The sequence below is a fragment of the Xiphias gladius genome, chromosome 15 (assembly GCF_016859285.1).
Source record: "Xiphias gladius isolate SHS-SW01 ecotype Sanya breed wild chromosome 15, ASM1685928v1, whole genome shotgun sequence".
In the NCBI taxonomy this organism is placed as follows: Eukaryota; Metazoa; Chordata; class Actinopteri; order Istiophoriformes; family Xiphiidae; genus Xiphias; species Xiphias gladius.
The window spans coordinates 33,726,863-33,754,263 of NC_053414.1; the positions used below are offsets into that span (position 1 = coordinate 33,726,863).

Sequence of the window (27,401 nt, forward strand, 5' to 3'; positions counted from 1 at the left end):
TAATATCAATTTAATCTCTGTGCCTCCAGAGCAGAGATAGGTCTGCAACATGTTCGGCATAGATTAGTAAAGAGACTGGAAGCAAGGGAAACAGATAGCCTTGTTTAAAAGTAAAAATGCCACTTTCAAAAACAGGTCTTTACCTGTTTTTGACAGGGCTGGTTAAAATTTGATGGACTTTTTGATAGTACACTGGCCCACTGATGCAACGGAACATGGATTTGTCCGGGTGTACCTGATGGCCGGTCCACCACTGCTTTACATTATTATGCATTACACTGCGAATCACATTTATTTACTTAATAATGAAAGGGTCTGGAACACCATACTCATTCTTTCCGTCCCGCTTTAACCCAGGGATACGTAATTGTTTTAAATTGAAATGATCGAAATATCCTATTTGTATCATTTCAGGACTTCAGAACATGTCTTCCTTTACGCAGTCAGAAGTGTAATATAACTGATCAATTCTATGATCCATATTTAATGATTTAAACTGCATTAACAGTGAGTGGAGCAGGCTTCATTTTTTATAAAAGGCTGCTATCAGCCCCATGTACCACTCTCCACATACGAATACACACTGCAAACCATATCCAGGAGATAACATTTCACTATAATTCAATTATAGCTGCCTTCAGTCTAATGCTATCTAGACTCTCTGAATGCCTCCATTATACAGCAGTTACTTATGTCGAGTCGATAATGGACTGCCATTGGATAAGAACCAGGACGTTGTAAAATATCATTAACTTTTTTCTCTCTCTCTTTCTTTCTTGAAGAGGATAAGCGGATGGGGGGAGGAGAGAGGTGTGTGTTTGAAACAAAAAGAAAAGGGGAAAAAGTAGGCAGTGAAGATAAAGAAAAAGGAGAAGGGAGCATCTTGGAAAAAAGATGGAAAAAAAGAGTGAGGGCAGGGAGAGGATGGAAGGAAATAGTGCGGGAGGAGGACAAGGAAATGAGGGCAGTCGACAGGTAAAAAAAAGAGAGCTATGAAGACAGATGGATGAAGAGCAGGTTTACACACACATAAAATAAAGGCTGAACAAAATAAGAAGCCTTGTTTATGTTGTTCCAAGGTCACCAATCAGACTGATGACTCGTGTCCAAGAAGATGGAGAACATATTTCAAACACACACACACACACACACACACACACACACACACACACACACACACACACACACACACACACACACACACACACTCTACTCCCCTGAACAACATAAACTACGGATCTTTTCATATAGGGCCACATAAAAACAGTGTTGTCATTATACAAAACAACATTGAAACTAAACTAAAAAATTTAGATAATCATAGTTTAGGGGATCTTTATCAGGTCAAATTGTTTAATGCTATAAGGGATACTGTCTAGATCTGCTTTATGTGAAAAGTGCCCTGAGATAACTTCTGTTATTATTTGAAGCTATATAAATAAAACTGAATTGAATTGAATTGAACTGAGTGAAAAGGCACTTGAGATAAGATCATTTTTATCTGGGGCAGCTGTATTCTTGGTAATCCATTCTTTTTTAAACATTGTACTGAACCCCTCTCTATGTCTGCTTTTATCAATTTCTCATGATATCCTCTTGCTATCTGTTCACTTCATTTGTGTGTTTAGTGCATATCCATCAGTTAAGAAGAAACGGACTGAATAATTAAGGGCATTTTGTGTGCCCAGTTAACAGGTAAACTTTATATATTAATGACAATGATTTGAGAAACTCACAAAACTGCTATATCAGCAGAACCTTCATAAATCATGAAAACATCATCCATATGATGTTTCCATAAGTTGATGTGATCACAGAATGTCTAAATGAGTGTCAGTACTTGAATCATCCACTGTCTTATCATCTCCTTTAAACTGCATTTTAGATGGAATAGGGATAACAAGAGTTTTAATGAAATCATCAACATAGCTGGAGATGTTTTCTGTTATTGAGCTTAGGGCAGAAACTGGTCTTCCAGGTGTGGACAATAATGGAAGGACTCCAAATTTCCCCCCTTTTTTTTTTTTTGTTAATAATTTAGGGTTGGACTTTCTAGTCCTTTTTCATTAATGCTGTTTTCCAGTAGCCTTGCACCTTCACATACTGTATATTACTGTATGTGCCTTCTATTGCATACAGAACAGCATATTTTTCAATTAAGGTAGCACACAATTGCAAAAGTTGATTTCATCAAAACAGTTTTAGTTTTTTTGTGTCCCTGTTGTATTTTAAGATGTAGAGTTCATTATTAAATCACACTTTCATGTAAAAAATAAAAAATAATCAATGCGAATGTTCAAGACTGTACTCTTCTAAAAAAAACAACCCTTTCGCTTGTTTGTGCAAGCAGCTTATTACGATCCATAGTTATGTTTTATTGCTAAGATACATCTAGCAGTCATGTAAAACAGCATCAGCCTTTTCAACAAGTGCACCAAAATGACATGTTTACGCTCAAGTGACAGTGCCGTCTAATGGCTGCAGTAATTATGGAAGGAACAAAGGAGGAGGTCATGTCAGGTGTGTTTTCTATTTCAGAAAAAACACCTATGGGTCATATCAGAGGGTAGGGACAAACAACCTATTATATATGGTTGTTTAGGTTGGAGGAATTGTTGAAGATAGTAATCCCATAAAACCAACCCCATAGGTCGTTTGTGCAAGCAGTTTATTACAACCTAGACTTGTTGGAATGTTCTCATTTTCAATGTAAATACACAGACAAAGAGAGAGTAGCATTTCACACACACACACACACACACAAACACACACACAAACACACACACACCAAACACAAACACACACACGCACACACACACACACCCACACACACACACACACACACACACACACACACACACACACACACACACACACACACACACACATACACAAACATACTCACACAAACACACGCACACACAGACACACACACTAATACACACACAAACGCACACACACATTATATTATATTATATGGTAAGCGATCTGTCGGGATGGAGGGATGAGGGAGAGATAGAGAGGCAAATACCTAGGAAGAAGGTTGCAGAACAGGTCAAAATGATTTGTATTGATTTGGATAATTACAACCAGTGAGAGAGAGAGAGAAGGAGAGAGAGTTTGCTATTGTCCTCTGACTTCCTTTCACCCATCATGATCATCTTCATTAGGTTAACTTTCATCATTATCACCATCATTTTCATTGTAAACATGACATTTGTCCATATGATTGCAGCATCAGTCCCATCAGTACAATTTCTTCTGGAATCCAGATAAAGAATAAGCACAGTAAATGAGTTCAGCTGTCACTGCAGAGCCCAACTCTCTGTGGACTTCAGTTGTCACTGCTGTTGTTACTCTTATAATTATTATCAGCCGTGTCTGAGTCTGAGAAACTTCCAGAATGACAAACAGTTCTAAGCGTCATGTCTGATTTACTCCGGGGGGGGTGGGGGGGGGGCATAGCACAGTAGGTGTATAACATAAAGATGTTATAACAACAATAACAAGATGTGTAACGATAATGAGACTAATAATAAAACTAATAATAGGGTGAATAATAGTACGAATAAAACTAAATATAATAATAGATGATAATTATAATAATTGAAGCAGTGGGTGTTGAGCAGGATCATGGGGGCAGTAGGTTTGCAGTCACAGATCCAGGATCTCTAGCACCGGGGGCAGGAATACCTGCAGAAAGCAACGGGAAGAGAAAGGAGAGAGACGAGAAAGCACAAAACTACCGGAGAGAGAAGAAGTCAAGTTAGTAATGAGCATTGATGCCATATGAATGCATGCAGATGGAGAGGAAGAGGAGGAGAGAGGAACTCAGTGCATAATAGGAAGTCAACTGGCAGTCTAGGCCTATAGCACCATAACTGGGGGATGGTTCAAGACAAGCCCGACTGTAATCTTTATAAAAAAGGAAGGTTTAAGCCTACTCTTAAATGTGGAGAGGATGTCTGCCTCCCAGATCCAAAACTGGAAGATGGTTCCCGAGTAGAGGAGCCTGATAACTGAAGGCTCTGCCGCCCATTCTACTTTTGGAGAGTCTAAGAACCACAAGCAAGCCTGCGTTCTGGGAGCGCATTGTTAGTGGGATATGATGGTACCTGACCATTAAGGGCTTTGTAGGTGAGGAGAAGGATTTTAAATTCTGTTCTGGATTTTACAGGGAGCCAATCCAGAGAAGCTAACACAGATGAAATGTGATCTCTTTTCCTAGTTCCTGTCAGTACTCTGGCTGCAGCATTCTGGATCAGCTGGAGAGTATCTAAAGATTTGTTGGGACAGCCTGATAATAAGGAGTTGCAATAATCCAGCCTAGAGGTAACAAAAGCATGGACTAGTTTCTCAGCGTCTCTCTGAGACAGGATGTGCCTGATTTTTGCAATGTTACATAGGTGATAAAAGGCAGTCCTTGAACTTTGTTTTATGTGGGAGTTAAAGGATCAAAGATCAAAGATGACTCAGAGATTCCTAACAGTGGCTCTGGAGGCCAGGGCAAAGCCATCCAGAGTAAGTATATCATTAGATAATGTGTTTCTGAGGTGTTGCGGATCAAGCCCAATAACTTCAGTTTTGTCTGAGTTTAACAGCAGAAAGTTGCTGGTCATCCAGGTCTTTATGTCCTTAAGGCAAGCTTGAAGTTTAGCTAACTGATTGGTTTTGTCGGGCTTCATTGACAAATACAATTGGGTATCATCAGCATAGCAATGGAAGTTTATGGAGTGTGTCCTAACATTATTGCCTAAAGGAAGCATATATAAAGTGAATAGAACTGGTCCAAGCACAGAACCTTATGGAACTCTGTGACTACTTTTTGAGTATATGGAGGATTTATCGTTGACTTGCACAAACTGAAATCGATCTAATAAATAGGGCCTAAACCAGCTTAGAGCGGTTCATTTAATGCCAATTAAATGTTCCAGTCTCTGTAATAGGATATGATTGTCAATGGTATCAAATGCAGCACTAAGGTTTAACAAGACAAGTACAGAGACAAGTCCTTTGTCCGATGCAGTAAGAAGGTCATTTGTAACTTTCACCGGTGCTGTCTCTGTGCTATGATGCACTCTAAATCCTGACTGGAAATCCTCAAATAAACTATTATCATGTAAAAAGTCACACAACTGGTTGGTGACATCTCTTTCAAGGATCTTAGAGAGAAAGGGTATGTTAGATATGGGTTTATGATTGGCTAAAACATATGGATCAAGAGAAGGCTTTTTAAGGAGAGCTTTAATTACAGCTGTTTTAAAGGACTGCGGTATATAGCCTGTTAATAAAGACATATTGATAATATCTAGTAAAGAGGTGCTAACTAAGGGTATAACTTCCTTAAGCAGCCTAGTTGGGATGGGGTCTAAGAGACAGGTGGGGTCTAAGAGACAGGTTGATGGTTCAGATGAAGACATTGTTTAAGTTAGTTGGTGAAGGTCGATGGGAGAAAAACTAAATCTAAATATAGATCAGGTTTTAAAGCTGTTTCTAAAGTGCCTGTATTTTAAGATAGATTGGTGTCGGTTGAGGGCAGGAGGTGGTGAATTTTGTCTCTAATAGTTAGAATTTTATCATTAAAGAAGCTCATGAAATCGTCACTACTGAGAGCTATAGGAATACATGAATCAATGGAGCTATGACTCTGTCAGCCTGGCTACAGTGCTGAAAAGAAGCCGAGGGTTGTTTTTATTTTCCTCTATTAAAGATGAGTCATAGGCTGCTCTGGGATTACAGAGGGCCTTCCAAAGTTTTTTAAGACTATCATGCTATGCTAAATGGGATTCTTCCATTTTGGAAGAACGGCATATCCTTTCAAGTTTTCGCATGGTTTGCGGGTTTGGGAGGTAAACCATGGAGCTAACCTCCTTTGTTTTATTAGCTTCTTTTTTAGAGGGGCAATAGAGTCAAGTGTCATTCTCATTGAGCCTGCAGCACAATCAACAAGATGATCAATTTGGGAGGGACTAAAGTTAGCATTGGAGTCCTCTGTTATATTGTAACAGGGCAGTGAATTAAGTGTTGATGGAATCAGCTACAGCACTATCAGATAGACATCTAGAAAAGACATTTCTGCCTAATAGTGTGTAGTCCAGTAACAGGAATTCAAAAGTTACTAAATAATGGTCTAAATAATAAAAGAAGATTCTGTGGCAAGAATATTAAATGTTCGATTTCGATGCCATAAGTCAGAACGAGGTCCAGGGTGTGGTTAAAACAGTGAGTGGGTTTATTTACACCCTGAGCAAAGCCAGTTGAGTCTAATAATGAGAAAAACACAGTTCTAAGGCTCACTATCAGCATCCGTATGAATATTGAAATTACCTACTATAACGACTTTATCTGTACTAAGGACTAAACTTGATAAAAACTCTCAGTATTCAGATAAAAATTCAAATTAAGGACCAGGAGTGCAGTACACTATAACCAATAGAATAAGCTTTAAAGTTTTCCATGATGGATGTGTAAGACTAAGAACCAGGCTTTCCATTTAGACACAATTGAGTTTAGGTTTAGGGTTGATTATTAGGCTCGAGTTAAAAATGGCTGCAACTCCACCTCTTCAGCTGGTGCCTCGAGGAATGTGAGTATTATTTATGACTGGGTGGAGTGGATTCATTTAGGCTGACATATTCGTCATGACACAGCCAGGTTTCAGTGACACTAAATATATCAATATAATGATCTGGTATTAGATCATTTAGTAATACGGCTTTGGATTGGAGCGATCTAATGTTTAAGAGTCTATATTTAATTCTCCTACTTTGTTGTACTTCTGCTGTGGTGGTCTTAATCTTTGTGAGGTTTCTGTGTACAATTCCTCTTCTGTTTGAGTTAATTAATTTAGGTGGTCGGGCAGACACAGTCTCTATGGGAGTTTGGGTGGGTGACTTCTGTACTGGAGATACAGAGAAGCGTGTAAAACAGTAAAAATAAAAATAGTTTAAAAAAAGTCTGCCTCCTGGTCTCAAGTCTGGGTGGTCATGGTTTTGGTCTACTAATAAACTCAGTCAGATTTCTAGATATGAGAGATGCTCCATCCAAAGTGGGATGCATGCCGTCTCTCCTGATCAGACCAAGTCTTCCCCAAAAAGTCTGCCAGTTATCTACAAAGCCCACGTCCCATGATGTTATTTAAGTAATCCAATGGGCTAATTTGACTAAACACCAAGTCTACAAATCAACCAAACACAATACTCTGCTTTAAGGAGGGTTAAAATGCTACAGATACAAATCTCTGTGATATAAACATGTAAAATACCGATTTTGTGTTCAATGTACTACTTGTACTACTATTACTGACTGGAATATGCAAAGTAAACGGCAGGCGGCAGCAAAGGGGCGCACTGATCTCGAAGCTACCAGAAGAAGAAGGTGTCGTCATCATTGTGTTGGTTATTTTCTAGGCTACATACATGATTGACGGAAGAGAAAATATTTACATCTGATAGAGCTTTTATAGTTTGAATAACTAGGTAAATTCAAAAAACTTCGAAAGGAAACAAGGCAATCGTATATGGTAAAGACGTTTGCTGAAACTCTGAAACACGTCTGGTTGTTGTGTCGAGCAGATTATTCACTGCCGTTTTGATTATCGATAAATGCGGTTGCTCCTCAATCTGTTATGAGTCGGTAAAGTCGTCTGAAATTTTATTGAGTAATGACATTGACAGATGATTGTAAATTTGTAATAACTGGTTAATACTTTCGTGACTGTTACACTCTGCACGTCCGTCCAACCAAATTACTGTGCATTGTGGTGGAAGAAGAAAGGAGTGGCAGGAGAGGCGATCAGAAGGTTCACAAGGCAGAAGTTCAGATTCTCTTTGAAATTACTTTCATTTGTTTGTGCCGAATTTAAAAAGAAATCGTCAAGATTTGTAAACGTAAATCGCCAGATGTCTAAAACTTATTCGGTGTGACATTAAGAGAGAAACACTTTGGGGCCAGAGGGAGGTGTGGCATTTGAATTGTGCGTGGTTGCATGATATTTATGACAATGCACAACGCTGTATCAAAACTGTCAAATAGAACTGAAACACTTTCATATCATTGAGCAATGTATTTCCTGCTCTAATCAAGTGACTATAGATGTGTTTACAGTTGTTTTATTTTGAAAGTTAAAACCAGAAGTAGTATAGACTATGCCCAGACACGTTTAAATATAGATGAAGTTGATGTGAATATTTGAAGTAATTGATAGCCACAGGCTGCATGGACAAAATCTTATCACTTAATTTTTGTTTATTCATTAATGATTATTAAATCTTAATGATTGACAAGCAAGTGCTTTGTAAATTTAAATCAAAAGGTTTTACACCAGCACCAGCAGGTGACCATGATGAGGAGGCAGCTACTACTATGCCTCTTAATGTGAAAATAAATTTATTTAATTTAAATAAATTTAAATGATTTAGCTAGAAGAGTAATCAGCACTAATCTCCACACATTAAGATGTCAAAGTTTGGCCCTGCATTGTAGTTCATTACAAATGTTGTGAAGTTAAGGATTTTGCAGAGGGAGTCAGTGGAGCTGCAAAAAGGCAGCAACTTACAATTTGGAAGAAAAATAATACTACATAATTATGCTGTCATCTCTACAACCCTCCTCATTTTGTGCATCAAACATATCTGAACACTGACTACTAATGTATTTTACCAAATTAAAGGAGTTGTACAGTAATTTGGGCACCTAAGTGGCTGTCTTTGGGGTGTATATAGATTTACTCATTCGAAATCATGTTGGAATAAAATGATAATTATTTTTTGAGTAGCAGAAAATTACAAAAATCATTGCTGAGTTGATGTTGAGCTTATATTGTTATAAAAGTAGCAGTAGTTGTATTGGTTTCACTGGAGAATTTCAGTGTCCCATCAAAGTCTAAATGATGATTGAGAGGTTTTTAAGTGGCGATTATTGAGGCAGTACAATCAATGACCAAAATGTATGCATGTGTATGTAAGTTCTAGATTAGCCAGCATGGCAACCAAGTGCGGACTGATAACTGATTCATTCAAGGTGGTAAAGAAAGCAAGGAGGAGGGGGGCACAAGAGAAGAGGCCTACTCCTCCACCACAAAAAGGTGAGGAGCATCACATTGTTTGTATAGTGGTCATGTGTTCTGTGTTGTATGTATCTAATGTACACTCAGTGAAACTTTGATAGTCAGTGAAATCCAGATCTCAGTCAGTATCTTCAGGTTGTGAAAAAGACTAAAATACATTTTTCATATACATATTTTCATGGTTATTTTTCATATTTAATTGGTCCTGACTTCAGTTCCAGGTTGCACTGAAAGGTGCTTTTATTTATTTTTTGTTTTTTTGTTTTCTTTGTTTTACTGATACCTATGTAGTATATGTGACTTATAATAAAGATTTCACAGTATATGAAAATTAATTATAAATAATTATATTTTATAATTTAAATAATTGTAAATAATGCAGTGTCTGCTTACTTTGGAGTTTAATGAAAAAATATTTTTGTCAGTGGAGTTATTTTATTGTTTGTAAAAAATATTTTTTGGACATTAAAAGGAAAACTAGATTTGATATTTCGTTCTTATCTAGTAGTGACTTGAATTCTCTGAATATTTTTGATGGACTAGAATCTGAGACTGAAACAGTCAGAGAAGAGGAGCTGCAGAAGCTCAGACAGTTTGATCTGGACTGGAGATTTGGGCCCTGCACAGGTAACACACAGACACATTTATATACTGTGGAATATCAGACTACAGTAGACATGATAAAGTGATGTGAACTGAGATATTCTTTAGTGGTTCGACTTGTGTACAGGATGAGAATCTCTGATTACTTTTAAAAAATATGAATTGTTCTGTCTCCCAGCAACTCAGTTGTTAAAGTGCTTCAGCAAATGTATTCAAAATATGTTTTTTCATTTGAAATGTGTAGTTTTTCATATGACAAATGGGAGTAAAATGAGAAGCAGTTGTACCTAGTACAGGTTAACTACAGCACGTGCTGTATGCCAAACAGAATAAAGGCTTACAGATCAAAAATAGATCCTCATGATTCACAAAATGCCTTCAAGGAGACATATTATGAAAAGTGAACTGTTTAGCTGTAAAGGTCCTGTATATATATATATATATATATTTATTTATTTTTTTTTTTTGAAAGGCTTTATGTAAGTACACTGTTAAAACAGGTGATATGAAAACCTTACTTAATTTCATGCAGGTAGAAGGACCAAAACCAGGACCAAAAACATAGTTTATTTTAAAATCCTTGTACTGTAGCTAAACTCAGTTACAGTGTTCTGCTGGAGGAGGTAGGAAAGAAAACATAGTGCAATACAGGTACCACATAAAGACGTATATTAATTATGAGACTAATAATAAAACTCATAATTATAATGATAGGGCTAATAATGATTACAAGACTAAATATAAAATTAATACTAATGATAATCATAATTGAAGCAGTGGGTGTTGAGCAGGATCATGGTCGGTGGTTTGCAGTCACAGATCCATACTCTGCAGCACCAGGGACAGAAATACCTGCAGAAACTAACAGGATGAGAGAGGAGAGAGATGAGAAAGCAAAAAAAACTACTGCAGAGAGAAGAAGCCAAGTTAGTAATGAGGTTTGATGGGACATGAATATGTATGGGTGGAGAGGAAGAGGAGGAGAGAAGAGCTCGTGACATCATGGGAAGTCCCCCGGCACTCTAGGATTCTAGTAGCATAGCTAGGGGATGGTTTAAGACAAGCCTGAGCCAGCCCTAACCATAAGTTTTATCAAAAAGGAAGGTTTGAGGCCTACTCCTAAACGTGGAGAGGATGTCTGCCTCCCAGACCCAAACTGGGATAAAGTTTCCCCAGTAAATAACTGACAACTGAAGGCTCTGCCTCCCATTCTACTTTTGGAGATTCTGGTAACCACAAGTCAGCCTGCATTGTGGGAGCGCGGTGTTCTAGTGGGATAATAAGGTACTAAGAGCTCTTTCAGATATGATGGTACCTGATTATTAAGGGCTTTGTATGTGAGAGGAGGATTTTAAATTCTCTTCTGGATTTTACAGGGAGCCGATGTGGAGAAGCTAACACAGGAGAAATATATCTTTTCCTAATTCCTGTCAGTACTCTCGCTGCAGCATTCTGGATCAACTGGAGAGTACTTACAGATTTAAGGAATTACAATAATCCAGCCTAGAAGTAACAAAAGCATGGACTAGTTTTTCTGCGTCTTTTTGAGAAATGATGTGCCTGATTATTGCAATCTTACATAGATGAAATGTGGGAGTTAAAGGACATTTCCTGATCAAAGATAACTCAGAGATTCCTAACAGTGGTGCTGGAGGCCAGGGCAAAGCCATCTAGAATAAGTATATCATTAGATAATGTGTTTCTGAGGTGTTGGGGGTCAAGCACAGTAACTTCAGTTTTGTCTGAGTTTAACAGCGGAAAGTTGCTGGTCATCCAGGTCTTTATGTCCTAAAGGCAAGCTTGAAAGTTGGCTAACTGATTGGTTTAATCAGGCTTCATTGACAAGTACAGTAGGGTATCATCTGTATAACAATAGACGTTTATTGAGTGTTTCCTAATAATATAGCCTAAAGGAAGCATATATAAGCTGAAGAGAAGTGATCCAAGCACAGAACCTGGTGGAATTCTTTGTCTAACTTTTGAGTATATGGAAGATGTGTTGTTGTTAACGTGCACAAACTGAAATCAATCTAACAGATAGGACTTAAACCAGTCCAGAGCGCTTCCTTTAATGCCAATTAAATGTTCCAGTCTCTGTAATAGGATGTGATGATCAGTAGTGTCAATAGCAGCACTAAGATCTAACAAGACAACTATGGGGACAAGTCCTTTGTCTGATGCAATTAGAAGATCATTTGTAATTTTCACCAGTGCTGTCTCTGTTTGGTTCAGTCTTACCATTGTTGTTAACCTTGTTTTCGGCTTACAGTCACATTAATGACAATATTGAACATACATTCGCTGGCTGGCCAGAAAAACAACTCCAAATTAAAGCTAATGTTGCTCCGTGTCTGCTGGATGTGTATATTGGCAACTGTTTGCTTATATGTTCACCATATTAACTTTATACAGTGATAATCATCACATCCTTCCCACACCTGGAAGAGATGTGTTGTCCAGTACAGTGGCCCTAGAATTGACTGTAACGACGGACTTATATTTAGACTGCTTCTCTCCTATAGATCTCTCTGAGCTAACTTCAACAGTTACTTCATCTAAAACCATGAGCTTGGCTTGTAGACCAGATTCCAACTAGACTGTTCAAGGATGCTTTACCTTTAATTAACACTTCCATGTTGGATCTGAACAATTTATCTTTATTAACAGCATATGTAACGCAGATCAAATTGATTCCAGTGTGTTCATGTTAACAATGACTTTCCATGTGCACAAAATTTAATCTTGAAGTTCCACGGGGTTCTGTGCTAGGACTGATACTTTTCACCCTATAAATGCTTCCTTTAGGCAATATTGTCAGGAATCCCCACATAAATTTCCATTGCTACACAGATGACACCCAGCTGTATTTATTTATGAAGTGAGATGACACTAATCATGTAGTCAGACATGTTACTTTACATAAAGGACTAGATGAACTGTAATTATTTACTTCTAAATTCAGATAAAACTAAAGTTACTGTACTTGTCCATTTGACACCGTCAATCACAAGATTTTATTACAGAGACTGGAACATGTCATTGTGATTAAAGGAACCACACTCTCCTGGTTTAAGTCATATTTATCACATTTATCATATTTACCTCAGAAAAACATCTAATCATATCGTTCCTTTGGATGGCATTATCTTGGCCTCCAGGTCTACTGTTAGGAACCTTGGTGACATTTTGACCAGGACATGTCTATATAAGTAAAATTGAACTGAACAATATGTCAGATGTTGGGTTTACAACTTGTTGTGCTACCTCCAAATGGCCAAAAGAAATCTACAGCATAAATGCAACTTTAACACTGAATCATTTATCATATCATCTCTCTTTCCAGGTATCGGCAGACTGCAGAGATGGGAGAGATCAAAGCTTCATGGTCTGAACCCACCTGAGGAGATCAGAGGCCTGCTGCTGAAAACACACTCTGACCCCAAGTACAAGCTGAGGTAACACACAGTCATATCCCCAGAGCAGCAGGGGTTTGGTGGTATCCCCAGAGAATTTGAAAATACAGTCAGAAAGCTGACAATAACTTTTAAGTAGTTAAATGCACATAAACTCATTCCCTGACACTATAAGCCATTCTGACTTTAAGTTTAAAGAGAGATCACACAGCAGCTGTTTTGCTGATCTCCATAACAGAAAGCTGATTTGGCCATGAGCACAACAAATTATACAGATTTCTTTTGCATATGACCCATAAGTGTGTTATTAAAACAGCATATCAACAACCTCCCTGTGAACACATCATGTTTTGTAAAAGGAAAAGTGACATCAGTTACATTATTTATAATCAGTGAAGCACTGACACTAGAAGAGAACTTGCATTACTGAAGTTGTGTTTGTCTCTTTGGAGATAATGTTAGTTAATTTTTGTGGCCTAAAATCAGTGTCTACACAGTAAGTGTTTCAGCCGCATTGCTCAGTTGGCTATGTCACGCATGTCTGATGGAACAGATATACTCCTATTTTAATCAATCTAGCTGTCTACACAAGCCAATTGAGATGTTTTTTAAAATTAGAGCCAACCGATATCGGCTGATTTTATCAACTTTTTTTTACAGAACATTGTGCATAAAAAGATTCTTGGGGTAGTTTATAACATGCAGCAGAGTACCCATCACAGCTGAGCAGACAGTGGTGTGGAGTCAAGTGGTGTCTTCTGCCAGCTAATTTGTGAAATACATTACTGGAAAGTTAATAAACAATGACCCCATCATTTTCCCTTTTCAGTTTATCTCTAACACACATACATACACACACACACGTGTGTGTGTGTGTGTGTTTATGTGTGCGTGTGTGTGATAAGAATATCAGCTGACATATCGATATTGGAATTTTTTCTCCCTAAAATTGTTATCGGGATTGGCCCCAAAGATCCAGTATTGGTCTGGCTGTATTTAAAATTATGATGGTTATGTTTGTTTTGTATATGTAGTTTCTATGGTGATCACATGACTGATCAATGGACTGTATATAAATAAACTTGAAACACCCGGATGAAAGCAAGATAGCTTAAAACATCTGGTGAATAAAGCATTGTGTACTGTTTTAAGAGGACTACTGTCAGCACCAACTTATCGTAAAGCATTACTGTCATACACCCTGCTATCAGTCTGCATGAAGGAAACACAAGTAATTTTGGTTCCTGTTTTCATTTCATGCAACAGATGACAATAATTTAGACACTATACATTCTTTAGTATTTCTTTAGAATAGCAAAGCTCTTAACTTTATTAATATGTGACATCAGCCATTTTGTTTTATGGAGCTGAACTCCGCTACTAAATAATTAGTAGAGTTCACACTAATAAGCTAAGATACATTGCAGAGACTGAAAATCAGGCTTCTACACATATTACTGTAGTAACATCATTATTATATGGCGAATACATCATGCTGTGAAAAAAAAAGATACCCAACTCTTGTGAAGGCTGAGTATTGAACCTCTATACTTTCTTAGCGCTTACCAAAATGTGTCCATAGCACTGAGTATCAAACACTGTCAATAACAAAAAGCTGGCAGTGAATGCCTACCTGCCTTCATACTCTTCTTTAATTATGCCGTGATTAGAGAGATTTACAGTTGATCATAATTAGAATTTAAGTATAATTACATATATAATATTAAAATTTTAATTATAAGTCTACAATTAATTAATTTAGGCAAAGTTCATGTACTGCTGAAAAATTTAGAATGACATTCTGTCCTAACTCTTGCAGACACAGAAAAATACAAATACAGATGATCTTCAGTTTTTCTGCAATGATTGTGTTCCTTGTCTTTCAGCCTATGGAGCGAATATCCTTTGTGAAGAGGTCATCCTAAAAAATAGAAAAGAACACAGACGCCAACGAAAGTCAAATCAAGTTTTTTCATATGTCGACATTTTGAATTATATACCCAAATCATAAATCGGTCTCAGAGGGCTTCACAAATCTGTAAAGCATTGACCCTCTGTCCTTAGACCTTTAAAAACTCCAGAAGAAAACTTATAAAAAAGGAGAAACCACAGCAACAGAGGAAGGATCCCTCTTTCAGCATGGAGACAGAAGAATTACACAACATACCGGTTGTTTTTTCTTGCAGTTGTACCATGTTGTTTTCTACACACTAAGTTTTATTAACATTTTAATTTAAAGAATCTACCAAAACCCTGTCCTGTTGTTTCTTGTAATGTTTAATGGTGGGTGGGGTTTGCTAACATTTGACACTGTACAAATTAAATGGTGAAGGAGACATGAATGAGAAAGTTATACATTTAAATATTTTGCTCCCATCTTGTACCTAGCAAAAGGTCTGCACACTGACATACATTTGCCTCAGTCTTTTTATAACTGACCTAACTTAACACACACTCTTCATTTTAAGCTCAGCTCCTCGAGATACACGAGAGAAAGAATGAATGTGTGGGTGTGTTTGCAATACTACCAAAAGAAGTAACCATTGTAAAGAGTTCAGAATTCATAGCATTCCTGAAAGGTGTCGGTTAGCCTATGTTAGTGGTTAAAGTTATGGCAATGAAGAAATGAGTATCCTTTTTGGAATATATTTGCAATAACAATGATACGTGAATGTACGATTCACTTTTAATTTCCTTTAAACAAGACGTTTATAAACGTTATTAGGAATAATACTAATTGTGTTGCTGCCCGTAGGATGACGACCATTATACCATACACTGGTACTATTATCCAACATCCCGCGTCGTTTGATTGGTTTGCAGTTTCGTCGAACACTCAAAAGTCTCCGCCGATTGGCTCGCATGCCGATCACTTTGAGCGACAGCAGACGCACCTCCCACTGATTGAGCAAGAACTCGCTGACTGGGATCAGAGGCGGGTCGTCTTTGTAGGAGAGTGCCCAGTGGGCGGGATTTTACAGGTCACTACACGCTGATTCGCTAATGTGCTGTGTTGGTCTGATTCCTTAGCTTCGCATTGGATCATTCTTAGCTCTGTTTGGGTTTTTGCTTTGGCAAATACCGTTAATCATGTTCATTACTGGGCAACAGCATCAAGGTAGGCAGAATAAACCGCTATTACACCAGAAGTGAAACGACTTTATTTAAATAAAAGCCTAAAATCTGTTGGTGTTGGAGGAAATACAGCCGACAGTTACCTGTTGGTTGTGCAATACTGAAGGAATTTTCCAAAATATCCTGAAACAACCATTGTCATGAAATATACATTTAGATTTTATCATGTCATGTAATACTCTTAAGGAGAAGTCTTTATTTTGTAAGTCAAGACCGGAAATCGTACTTTTTGATTGTCTAACTTGATATAATAGGATGCTGTATCTCTTACCCTGAGTAATACTGACCCACAGACAATCCTGCAGCCAGTATATAGGGTAATAATACCATATTGTCTGGATAAACTAGTCTTGAACTATATTTAGAGAAACAATTGCCTTGCATAAGCCTTAATTTTTTAACAGACAATAGTTTTACCTCTCAGATCAGATAGCCTGTTGTAAAACCTATTTTTCAGACTATTTTTTATCCATTCTTGTCGCTGTCGGTAATTCCATCCAAAACGCATGGTGTTGCGATATATTCTGACTTACTAAAACTGTATTTATAGTGGACAGACGACACACGGGTAAACCGTCCGCTCTGGTAAGCAACCTGTTCATCTCCAGAGGATTAACGTTGTGACATAACGCTAGCTGTGTAGCTAGCAAGTAACCTACAGAGACATCCATGTAGCTCATCAGCAAACTGCTAGTTCATTCCTCGAAGGCTCTAGTCTGTTAGGAATTTTCACCTGTCGTTTAACATATGGTTTATCGTAATAGCGTATAAACAGTTAATTATGCAGCTATATCAAACTGCTGGGAAGTTAATCAGTCATAGCAACGTTTCTCTGAGTGTTTGCCGTCATGTCACCCATATAACCCAAGATTTAGGCGAGGCTTCTCTTAATAACAGAGAGAAAGTACAATATTTCACGCTAAATATCTTATGTCTAACGTAGAGCAAACGGCCGGTGTCAACATTATTATTGTGTCGTAAGCGATCAGTTTATTACGATATGTCTGGCTCCTGTGTGGAAATGGGCGGTTGGTCAATTTTGTATTTAGCAGTTGCAGACATTGGAATCAGTGACTTTACTGCTATAATGTAGAATTAATTATCTTAAACACAGGCCTGCTTCATATAACCTGACTTAGGGCCTTTAGGAACCATTGAGAAGAGAGTCTTATGACAAATTCCCCATAGACGATCTACCATGAAGCACTTAAATAAAAGTTTTTTAATTATCACAGTCTACTCGCTTACACACGGCCTTAGCGGTGGAAGGATCATCGAGGCAACAGGCAAATGATTTCTGACAGCTACATTGTTATCTAAATGAAAACTAGCCTACTTTGTGTGTTAGATGTAAACCGAATTGACGAGTGGCACCTATTTGTAAATGGCCTTAAGTCTTGTTCGAACAGGTTCCTCATTTGGCAATACGCAAGAGAGCATCAAATTGTCAGATTTCTTAATGGAGATTCGAAGGCAAGTAGACAAGTACAGACTAAAAAGCAGAAATAAATATTGTCCAATGTGATGCAACACAGGGAGATATCTCTTTTTCACAGCCAGGTCACACCGTATGGACAGTAAGTCATGTCTCTTGGGCCTGTTTGTCTCTGCGGGTTCCAGTTTGGTGGTTGCTTGGCTATACAGTAGATTTGATTCCCAAATTGCCTTTGCAGTGAGTAATTGTCATTGCAGGTGTCAAAAGCACATTCTGGAAGCAGGCTACTCTCCAAATGTGTGTGTGTGTATATATATATATATATATATATATATATATATATATATATATATATATATATATATATATATATGATATGATAAATAGGCTTAATAATAAAAGTGCATTTTCAAAAATTATTAATAAAAATTCATGAAAATTGTGAAAATAGTAAAATCTGCAAATGTTGAATACAGCAGAAACAATTTACTATTTTCACCTTCAACCCAAAATATCATTATTAAAGCCACATTACCCTCCTGTAGTTTTAGTTGCAAAGAGGATGGTGGCTTGATGATTATATACACTAAAGACTTTTTAAATTGATCAATTTTTCTCTCAGTTTTGTAACTGCCTCTGTAATTTGCTAGGATACAGGTCTGAATTCTGTGATGTATTTATACTGAAGAAGCTTATTGCCGATATTGATATTGCCTTGTGTTCTCTTTCTTCCTCCCTCTATAGTGATGGATAATGCTCACACTAAGACAGTGGAGGAGGTTTTGGGCTTCTTCAGTGTAAATGAGTCTACAGGGTTGAGCTGTGAGCAGCTGAAGAAGAACAGAGAGAGATGGGGACCCAACGGTAGGTTTTGTTTTGCTTTTTGTTTTGCTTACAAGAGTAAAACTCTGTGCAGTGGTTTTCATCCATCTTTGGGTTATTAAATGTCAGACTGTTTGATGATGAACATCAAATTATTACAATTATTCCTACTACTGTCATATATAAAGGATAACTTTCATTTGAATAAATATACAAAATATGTACATATGATACTGATATGCAATATGATACTAATTATCATATTGGAATTAATTCAGGTTAAGTGCTTCTTATATGCTGCAATTGTATTGATGAAATGTTCATTAAATGTGTACCCATGGACTAATTTACTGTACAGTGCTGTAAATCTGCATCCTATCCATCATGTATTCTGTTTTCAGTGAAAGGCATACTTTATATCTGCATCATGTTCAAATGCTTAGGGAAGGAAAATATGTACTCTGCACTATAATTTATAAGACAAAGATTTGTTTGTTTTTTCTTTTTCTCTATCATCTCTCCTTTCTATCTACATTTAACCCTTTCTTTACTCACAGAATTACCAGCTGAAGAAGGTGAGCATCTATCTGTCTAATTATCTATCTATCTCTCTGTCTGTCTATCTATCTATCTATCTATCTGTCTTTCTATCTGTCTATCTATCTATCTGTCTGACTGTCTATCTATCTGTCTATCTATCCGTCTCTCTCTCTTTCTGTGTCTATCCATCTGTCTATCTATCTGTCTATCTCTCTATCTGCCTGTTTATCTGTCTATCCGTTTACCTATCACAGTCTTTCTTTCCATCTTTCTGCTGCTGCTCATTGTGTTTTTCTCGGTGTCCTTGTCCAGGGAAATGCCTTTGGGAGCTGGTTTTGGAACAGTTCGAGGATCTGCTGGTTCGAATTTTGCTGCTGGCTGCATGCATCTCCTTTGTAAGGAGACACAACTGTATGCACAACCACAAGAAAACATATACAAAACACACAAGTGATCACAATCATTTCTACAACACGATGTGTATGAATTGTCAAGTCAAGTGACACCTTATATATTTGTACAAACTAATATATCAGTTTAACACTGCTGGATACACACACAATATAACTGAAAGGAGTGTAAGTAACACAGTACCACACTGTATACAAACCATCAGCTTTCTCTGTCTTGTCTTTTGTCATAGACCCTGGCTTGGTTCGAAGAAGGGGAGGGAACGATCACAGCCTTTGTTGAACCCTTTGTCATCCTCCTCATCCTCATCGCCAATGCTATTGTAGGAGTATGGCAGGTAAAATGTGTGTGTGTGTGTGTGTGTGTGTGTGTGTGTGTGTGTGTGTGTGTGTCTATGTTTTGTGTATCGACAGTTAAATCTTAATATGTTGACGACTGAAGAGTCAGTTGTCAATTTCTGAATCCCTTCCAATTTTAAAGCATTTTGTGGACTATTGATTAACATTAAACAGGCTTTATTACATAATGTTGTTATTAATTGTTTAGAATTGCTTGTCTGCTGCTGTAATCCTCCACTTTCCTAAATATGTGTTTTATGTTTTATGACTATGATGTAATACAGAGTATTCTAAGCTTTGCTCCCTCAAGCACATTTTCTGCATTCTGGTCCTTTTCACATGTCTGACAGAGGGTTCCCCACCCACCAGCTTCAACTTTTCATATCTTTGTGGCAGGGCTGGATATCGGCGCTAATCTACTGATTCTATTTCAATTCACATAGTCCAGAATCATTTAGTTACATTTTGATTCGATTCGATTCAGTTCAATTCTTGATGATTCAGTTACATCAGAGAAATATCAGTGTTGCATAAAGTGCTTCTCAGAATTTTTCCTGGGAACTGAATTTTCTTCTACATTCAAGTGAGCAAGACTGTTGTTTCCTTAAATTGAAATTGTGTAAAGTAACATCATCAGCTAAATGGTAAACATATATCCCGGTTATAAAAAAGATTTGTTTTCCTTGGAAACTGCAAAACCACTAAACATGACTCATCAATATTTTTGTTCTTATGTGCATAAAAAGCCCACACCACTTAGAAGTGTGTCATCATTAGGCATATTTTAAAAAATAAATGCCGTCCCATACGGCTATGCATGGATCATCAGTAGCAGATGCTTCAACTAAGTAGACATCCACTTTAATGATCACTTTGAGCACGGACAGGGCAGAAACTGAAAGTCTGCTCTCTGATTCATCTGCACTGTTTGTGTTGACAAGACATCAGTTAATATCTGCAGACAGCTGTTAGCTGGTGTTCACTCCCTGGCAGGGACAGACTGAATAAAGTAGAATCCACACACTGTTCATATCTTACAGCCAGAGATAATGGGCTCTATTTTCCTGCAGGCAAAGTGCCAGCACTAAGGCAAAGAGAGTTTTTATAAAATTTCCACATCACGCCAAATGTATGTGTCTGCTTTGATGTGGAGGGACAGACGTGGCATTGTGCTTTACTTGGCAGAGACAGACTTGTCTCCAAAATCAAAAAACACCTCACAGTTGTGTCTTGTGGCTGCTTTCCATTTTTTCTATTTACTGCACATTGACGTGCAACAAAAAAACATTCCAGAAAATGAGAAAGATTACCAGCGATATCAACCACAGGAGTGTAATCCAGCGACTTCAGAAACATCAATACTACTGTTCAATGTGATGAGTGAGCTGCCCGAAACAACTTCTCTATGTAGTTCATTAAACACCAGTATTCCAGTAACATCAGAAGTGATACATGTGTTTCATATACAGTCTCTGATTTGAGAGAAGGGGTGTGCTTAATTTTACACAAGGATGGTACAACAGCGGGATTTCACTAATTATTTAAATCTCCGGACACGGTCACAGGATCAGTCAGTATCTAACAGTAAATATTGTTCTGTGCTTTTCCAAACATCAGACTGGAAAGCTTTCACCCACAGGTCCAAGTTTAACAGTAAAATCATCTCGTCTAGTGAAAAGGATTATTACAGTGAGTTTTCTGTTTTGCCACTTGCAGTCACGTTTATAATTATTTGCAGTTGTGGTTTATGGGCACTGACTTATGTCCGTATAATCAGTAACACCACAAAACAATCCATCCTTTATGCTGTGAACAAATAAAACATGTTGGTGAGAATATTTTTTAAACAAGTTCACAGATGTGAGGTAATTTTTTAATTGCAGCAGAATGTATCAGAATGCTGCATGGGTCCAGTTTGCTAACCTGTACCTGCCCCGGACCAGCAAAGCTCAACCTGATATCTGCAATTATCTTTAAATTAATCCCAGACAACACTAAACCTGTTAATTGAAGATGTGACCCATGATTAAATATAAGCTCAGAGCTGCTGCAGGACAGTGCAGGCAAAAGCTTGGGGCGCATACCGCACATATATAAAATGTACTGATAGTGCAGGTTACACTCACACCTCTCCAAAATCCTACTTACTTTACCCACTGCTGGCTCAGCTTGGATACCTTCATTAATTATTTAAATCTTTTGATGTTTTTTTTTTTTTACTTCAGGTTGTTGATGAAAATGAACTTCTTTTTTCTCTCTAAGGGAACTCAGCCTCTCTCCCTTCATTGCTGCATGAATTCATATGCTAATACGAATAAAATACACTTAATAAATTTTATTAAATTCCTTCAACGTCTTCACTACATATATTAAATGAATCTGGAAAGACAGATGTAAACTGCGGCTTGACTAGTTGGCGGAGGCATACAACTTCGAGCCGCTAATTTGAGTCTTTCAAGTGATTCAGTTTCAATTCAATTCAATTTTGTTTATATAACGCCAAATCATAACAGAGGTACTTTTCATATAGAGCAGAACAAAACCACAGGAGAGAGAAGAAGTCAAGGTAGTAACGAGCATTGATGCCATATGAATGGATGGAGAGGAAGGGGAGGAGAGAGGAGCTCGGTGCATAATAGGAAGTCACCTGACAGTCTAGGCCAATAGCAGTGTAACTAGGGGGTGGTTCAAGACAAGCCTGAGCCAGACGTAACTATAAGCTTTATAAAAAAGGAAGGTTTAAGCCTACTCTAAATGTGGAGAGGGTGTCTGCCTCCCAGATCCAAACCTGAAGATGGTTCCACAGTAGAGGAGCCTGATAACTGAAGGCTCTGCCTCCCATTCTACTTTTGGAAACTCTAGGAACCACAAGCAAGCCTGAGTTCTGGGGGCGTGGTGTTCTAGTGGGTTAATTTGGTATTATGAGCTCTTTCAGATATGATGGTACCTGACCATTAAGGGCTTTGTAGGTGAGGAGGAGGATTTTAAATACTATTCTGAATTTTACAGGGAGCCAATGGAGATAAGCTAACACAGGAGAGATATAATCTCTTTTCCTAGTTCCTGTCAGTACTCACGCTGCAGCATTCTGGATCAACTGGACAGTATTTAAAGATTTTTTTGGGACAGCCTGATAATAAGGAGTTGCAATAATCCAACCTAGAAGAAACAAAAGCATGGACTAGTTTTTCTGCGTCTCTTTGAGACAGAAGGTCTTTGATTTTTGTAATGTTACGTAGGTGAAAAAAGGCAGTCCTTGAATTTTGTTTTATGTAGGGGTTAAAGGACATATCCTGATCAAAGATAACTCCCTGATCATGCTTGACCACTTGGGGCTCTAACATTATGTGAAATTTGTTAATTGTAAGCTCAAGATTTTGGAGTGGCCAACAAATCACAGAAGATATAATTCCTCTTCTGCTGCTGTCCCACTGGCTTGGTGTCAGTGGAATCCAAGTAGTCAGAGAGTGGGGATTGTACATTTTTCCCTGAGGGGGATGCTTGAGCAAAATTCATAGGTCATCAAAATTGAGAAGGTTAATCTTCTGGCGAGCATAAATTTACTGACAAATTTTGTGGAAATCCACTAGATTTAGAGATATACTGCCTTGAAGTGCTAAATAGGAATCAGAATCACTTCATTTCGCCAAGTATGTCACACATGTAAGGAATTTGTCTTGGTGCACACATGTACGATATGTAATATGCTAAACAGACCAGACAAGTACATAGCTTATTTACATATATTCAAGAGAAGTAAGACATTAAATTAAAGAAAGGATAAAGATACAATAAATAGGGTAATGATAAGAGTGTAAAATCTAAAGGACCCAATGTGAAGGGGCCAAAAGTGTAGAATATGTGAATGTATACCTATGAGCTGAGTCTGAGAAAACATACAGTGTTTTTAGAATCTATTATTTACAGTATATTACAGATTTATATGGATGTTGCACAGTTGTATAAAAATGCACTTGGTACTTGAAAGTTGGGCCACAGGAGAAGAGCTCAATGATGTCTTGTTTAAAGTGGAGTGTCTGCTGCGGTAAACGAGTTCCACAGCTCAGGGGAAAAAGCTGTTGGCATTTCTTGTTGTGCTTGCCTTGATGGCCCTGAGTCTTACTAAATTGAAGTCGCTGTAAGAGGTGAATTCAAGAATGGGAGGCGTCAGCTATAATGATGCCAGCACGCTTTGTCACCCTGCTATTGTTGCTCTCTTGAAATGTTGGCAGATTACAGCCAAAGATCCACCCCACTTTCCTGACTATCCGCTAGAGTTTGGCTTGCTCCTTTGAGGTGTAGGATTCAAACCAGATAGTAATTGATAAAGTAAGGATGGACTCAGTGATCACTGTGTAGAACTGGATCATCAGAGCCTGTGGAACGTTGAATTTCTTCAGCTGCAACAGAAAGAACATCCACTGCTGTGCTCTCTTAGCAATGGAGACAGTGTTCCTCTCCACTTCAGGTCTCTGGATATGGTGGTACCCAGGAACTTGAGTGACTCCACAGTGGAAACCAGAGAGCCGCTGATTTGTACATTCAGCTACAGATGGTTGTTGCCTGAATCGGGAAGCCAGCTGTTCAACTTCCTCTATGTAGGCCGACTCATCATTAATTATGAGACCAACCACAGTGGTGTCATCTGCAAACTTCAGAATCTTACAGTTGGCTCTCTGGAGACACAGTAGTTAGAATAGAGACTGAAGAGAACGGGTGTGAGAACACTACTTTGTGGTACTCCAGTACTGACAGTCCGGATGTCTTATGTGTGTTTTCCTATCCGCAACCGCTGACTTCTGTTTGTCTGGAATTCTGTTATCCACTGGCAGATGGAATCTAGCACAGATAGGTAGAACAGTTTCACCTGCAGGAGCTCTGGTACTACGCTGTTAAAGGCCAAGCTGAAGTCCACAAACAGCACCCTGGTGTATGTCCCTGGGCTGTCTAGATGCTGTAGTCTGAAGTGCAGGGCAAGTGCAAGTTCACAGCATCATCGACAGACCTGTTTGTTCTATATGCGAACTGCAGGGGATCCAACAAAGGGTCCGTGATAGTTTTCAGTTAGTCTAGGACCAGGCGTTCAGAGACTTTCATAACTACATAGGTAAAGGCGACTGGCCTGTAGTCATTAGGTCCTGTGATGTTTGTCTTTGTGGGGACTGGGATGATCGTTCAGGACTTGAACCATGTAGGAACTGAGCAAAACTCCAATTGCAATTTGTTAAAAATGCCTGTGAAAAATGGTGCTAATTGATTACAGCAGTGCTTTAGGGAGGATGGTAAGAGAAGATCTGGATCTGACGCTTTTCTCACCTTTTGTCTCTTGAACAGCCTGTTGACATCCTGGGCTTTGATGGTGAGATCAACAGGAGGCAAAGTTGTCCTTAGAACTTTCAAATCTGCAATAGAACTGGTTCAGGTTGTTGGTGAATTGGCAGTCATTTAGGTGGAGGATTTGTTTTTCTCACCTTGTAGTTGGTAATTTCCTCCTGGCTTTCCATCTCTGTGTGCCCTGTGAAGCTGAAAGCCGGGTTGGTGGCGCACACTGTCCGGGGTCAGATCGGTAAACAAGGTTTCTTTAAAGCTGAGGCCAGATGAGTTTGAAAAGTCTTTGTTGGTTTTATATACTAGAAAAATATTTATTTCATTTTGTTGTGGATAGATTGCAAATTGGAGAGATATAAAGAAGGGAAAGCAATTCAAAATCCTCGGCGTCTGAGGCACACCAGCACGTCTACCTGTCCTGCGTCTTCTGATCAGGTTAAGCAGAACAAGGGCTCCCATTGTTAGAATTTCCAGAATTCTGCCATCATAGACTACATTAAAAAACAAAAACAAACACAACACGTAGCTGCAGCACACTGAGTCGGCCACCTGCGGCACCATTTTAAGACATTATAAGTAGACAACTGAAGCAGCTACCCGTAGGAATGTAGACCAAGAAGAATTAATAAAGACTGTGAACCAGAAGAATTATAGCTACATAAAAACATACAATACTAAGTAGTGTCATTTGCTTCACCCGAACGTATATGCACAAAGATAATCATGAAGATGAATCATTTGAAACCTACCAAGGCTGCACTCTCATTTTCATCTGCAAGATGACTCTCCAATTCTTGGAAGTCTTTTTGTGTGTTGGCTGGCTTTATCTGAAATGCTCTCCCATCAGTGGATCTGTTAGCAATTTTTTAGCAAATTTCTCTTATTTCTATAAGAAGCTGAAGCACTTTCTTCTAGAATTCAAGAATGAAGGAAAGTTAGTACAGGTGTTATTTGGTAATGCTAGAATAATATTTTTATTTGCCCAATAAAAACGTTTAGGTACTTAACACAAATTTAACGTACAACTTAAAACCAAATTGGGTTAGGCTGTTATATGGTATCATTAACTCCTATAGGTACTATGTATCAATACCATTTACAATAGCTACATTTCTGTGAATTCCCTCACTTGATAGTTCTGTGCTCAAGGACTTTCTTCTTGTTGGGCTTAAGCTGTGGGTGACTGATCGGATGCTGCCTCAGTCTTCTCTCTAAACTTGTTGTACTCTGGACATCACTGATGGGGGGAAACATCAATATACCAACCAATGTTTTCAAATAGGTCATGGTATAAGAATTGAAAGGAGACTGTTGTTAAAAAGTTAATTGAATTAATGGCTTAGCTTGGGCTATTCACTGCTCTATCGTGAGACACTGTCTTATAAAGTTGCCAACAAAAATCTATACTTAGATGTATCTTTGGTTATGCTGCTACATGTGTATGGATCCATACTTCAAAAATTCAGCAGTTTTTGTCATATGTCAACACAGTGTTCTTAGTGACAGGCTCACCTCTTATTGCCATGTCTATATTTAACATGGGAAGCAAATTTTAAGGGTCTGCTTTTGCTTAATGACTGGGAGTCTGATGAACTCCACTGTCTACCTGAGAGGGAGTCAGAGGGACTCCAGTTGCTGTGTGATAGGGACTTAGAGGAACTACTCCCCCAGCTATTTAAGAGGGACTATAAGGAACCAGTCCTACGGCTGTGCGAGGGGGACTCAGTGGGCCGACTCCTCCAACTGTGTGAGGGAGATTCAGTGGTGCAACTCCCCTGGCTGTGTGACAGACACTCAGTGGGGCTCCTACAGCCCTGTGAGAGGGACTCGGAGGGATTCCCTGGACTGTATGCAAAGGTTCCAGAAGGACTGCTTTGGCTTGGAGCGCAGTTATTTGTACCCCCTTTGTCTGCTACTTACCTGATACGTATCGTATCATATTAAGTGCAGCAGAACTTGTTATCTGTCCGGTAGTGATGCGGGGGTCAACCCATAGCCCTTAGGTTCCGCAGGTTGACCCGTGGGTCAGGCTTGCAGCTATGAAAGTTTCTTTGAAACGAGAGTCACAGTCAGTCCTCTCTTTGAGGCACACGCAAGCGACTTGATTGTCCCTCTCATCATTGTAAAACATAAAGTAAATTTGTTAACTAATGTATGAACCATAGTACTCAGGAATATGAAGGTGTACGTATTCCACACAGGAGGGTGGAGTAAAATGGTCTCACCTTTATGACCAATAAAGTTTACTACTATTATTACTGAAATAAACAGTATCTCTCTCTCTCTCTCTCTCTCTCTCTCTCTCTCCA

At 38.4% G+C, this 27,401-nt stretch overlaps 2 protein-coding genes across 5 annotated transcripts in view; both read left to right on the plus strand.

Annotated features, from left to right (window-relative positions):
* The first annotated feature begins 7,372 nt into the window (after positions 1–7,372).
* Positions 7,373–15,339, plus strand: pold4 (DNA polymerase delta 4, accessory subunit). Of its 2 annotated transcripts, none has more exons than XM_040145108.1 (5): positions 7,373–7,522; positions 8,967–9,085; positions 9,611–9,694; positions 13,014–13,125; positions 14,970–15,339. In XM_040145108.1, exons 2-5 carry the CDS (start codon positions 8,983–8,985, stop codon positions 14,992–14,994), a joined length of 324 nt encoding a protein of 107 aa, XP_040001042.1. In that variant the 5' UTR covers positions 7,373–7,522; positions 8,967–8,982; the 3' UTR covers positions 14,995–15,339. The 2 variants fall into 2 exon arrangements, with proteins under 2 accessions (XP_040001042.1, XP_040001043.1); XM_040145109.1 differs by having other exon boundaries at positions 7,380–7,478.
* A 799-nt stretch (positions 15,340–16,138) lies between these two features.
* Positions 16,139–27,401, plus strand: part of si:dkey-28b4.8 (sarcoplasmic/endoplasmic reticulum calcium ATPase 2) — a 36,422-nt gene continuing 25,159 nt past the window's right edge. The window contains exons 1-5 of one of the 3 annotated variants that reach the window (XM_040145398.1): positions 16,139–16,201; positions 18,398–18,517; positions 19,033–19,050; positions 19,328–19,410; positions 19,659–19,763. In XM_040145398.1, coding sequence (XP_040001332.1) covers positions 16,174–16,201; positions 18,398–18,517; positions 19,033–19,050; positions 19,328–19,410; positions 19,659–19,763 — 354 coding nt within the window. In that variant the 5' untranslated portion in view covers positions 16,139–16,173. Of the gene's footprint in view, positions 16,202–16,476; positions 16,804–18,397; positions 18,518–19,032; positions 19,051–19,327; positions 19,411–19,658; positions 19,764–27,401 lie in introns of those variants that run through there. The other 2 variants (XM_040145400.1, XM_040145399.1) reach the window with 2 other exon arrangements.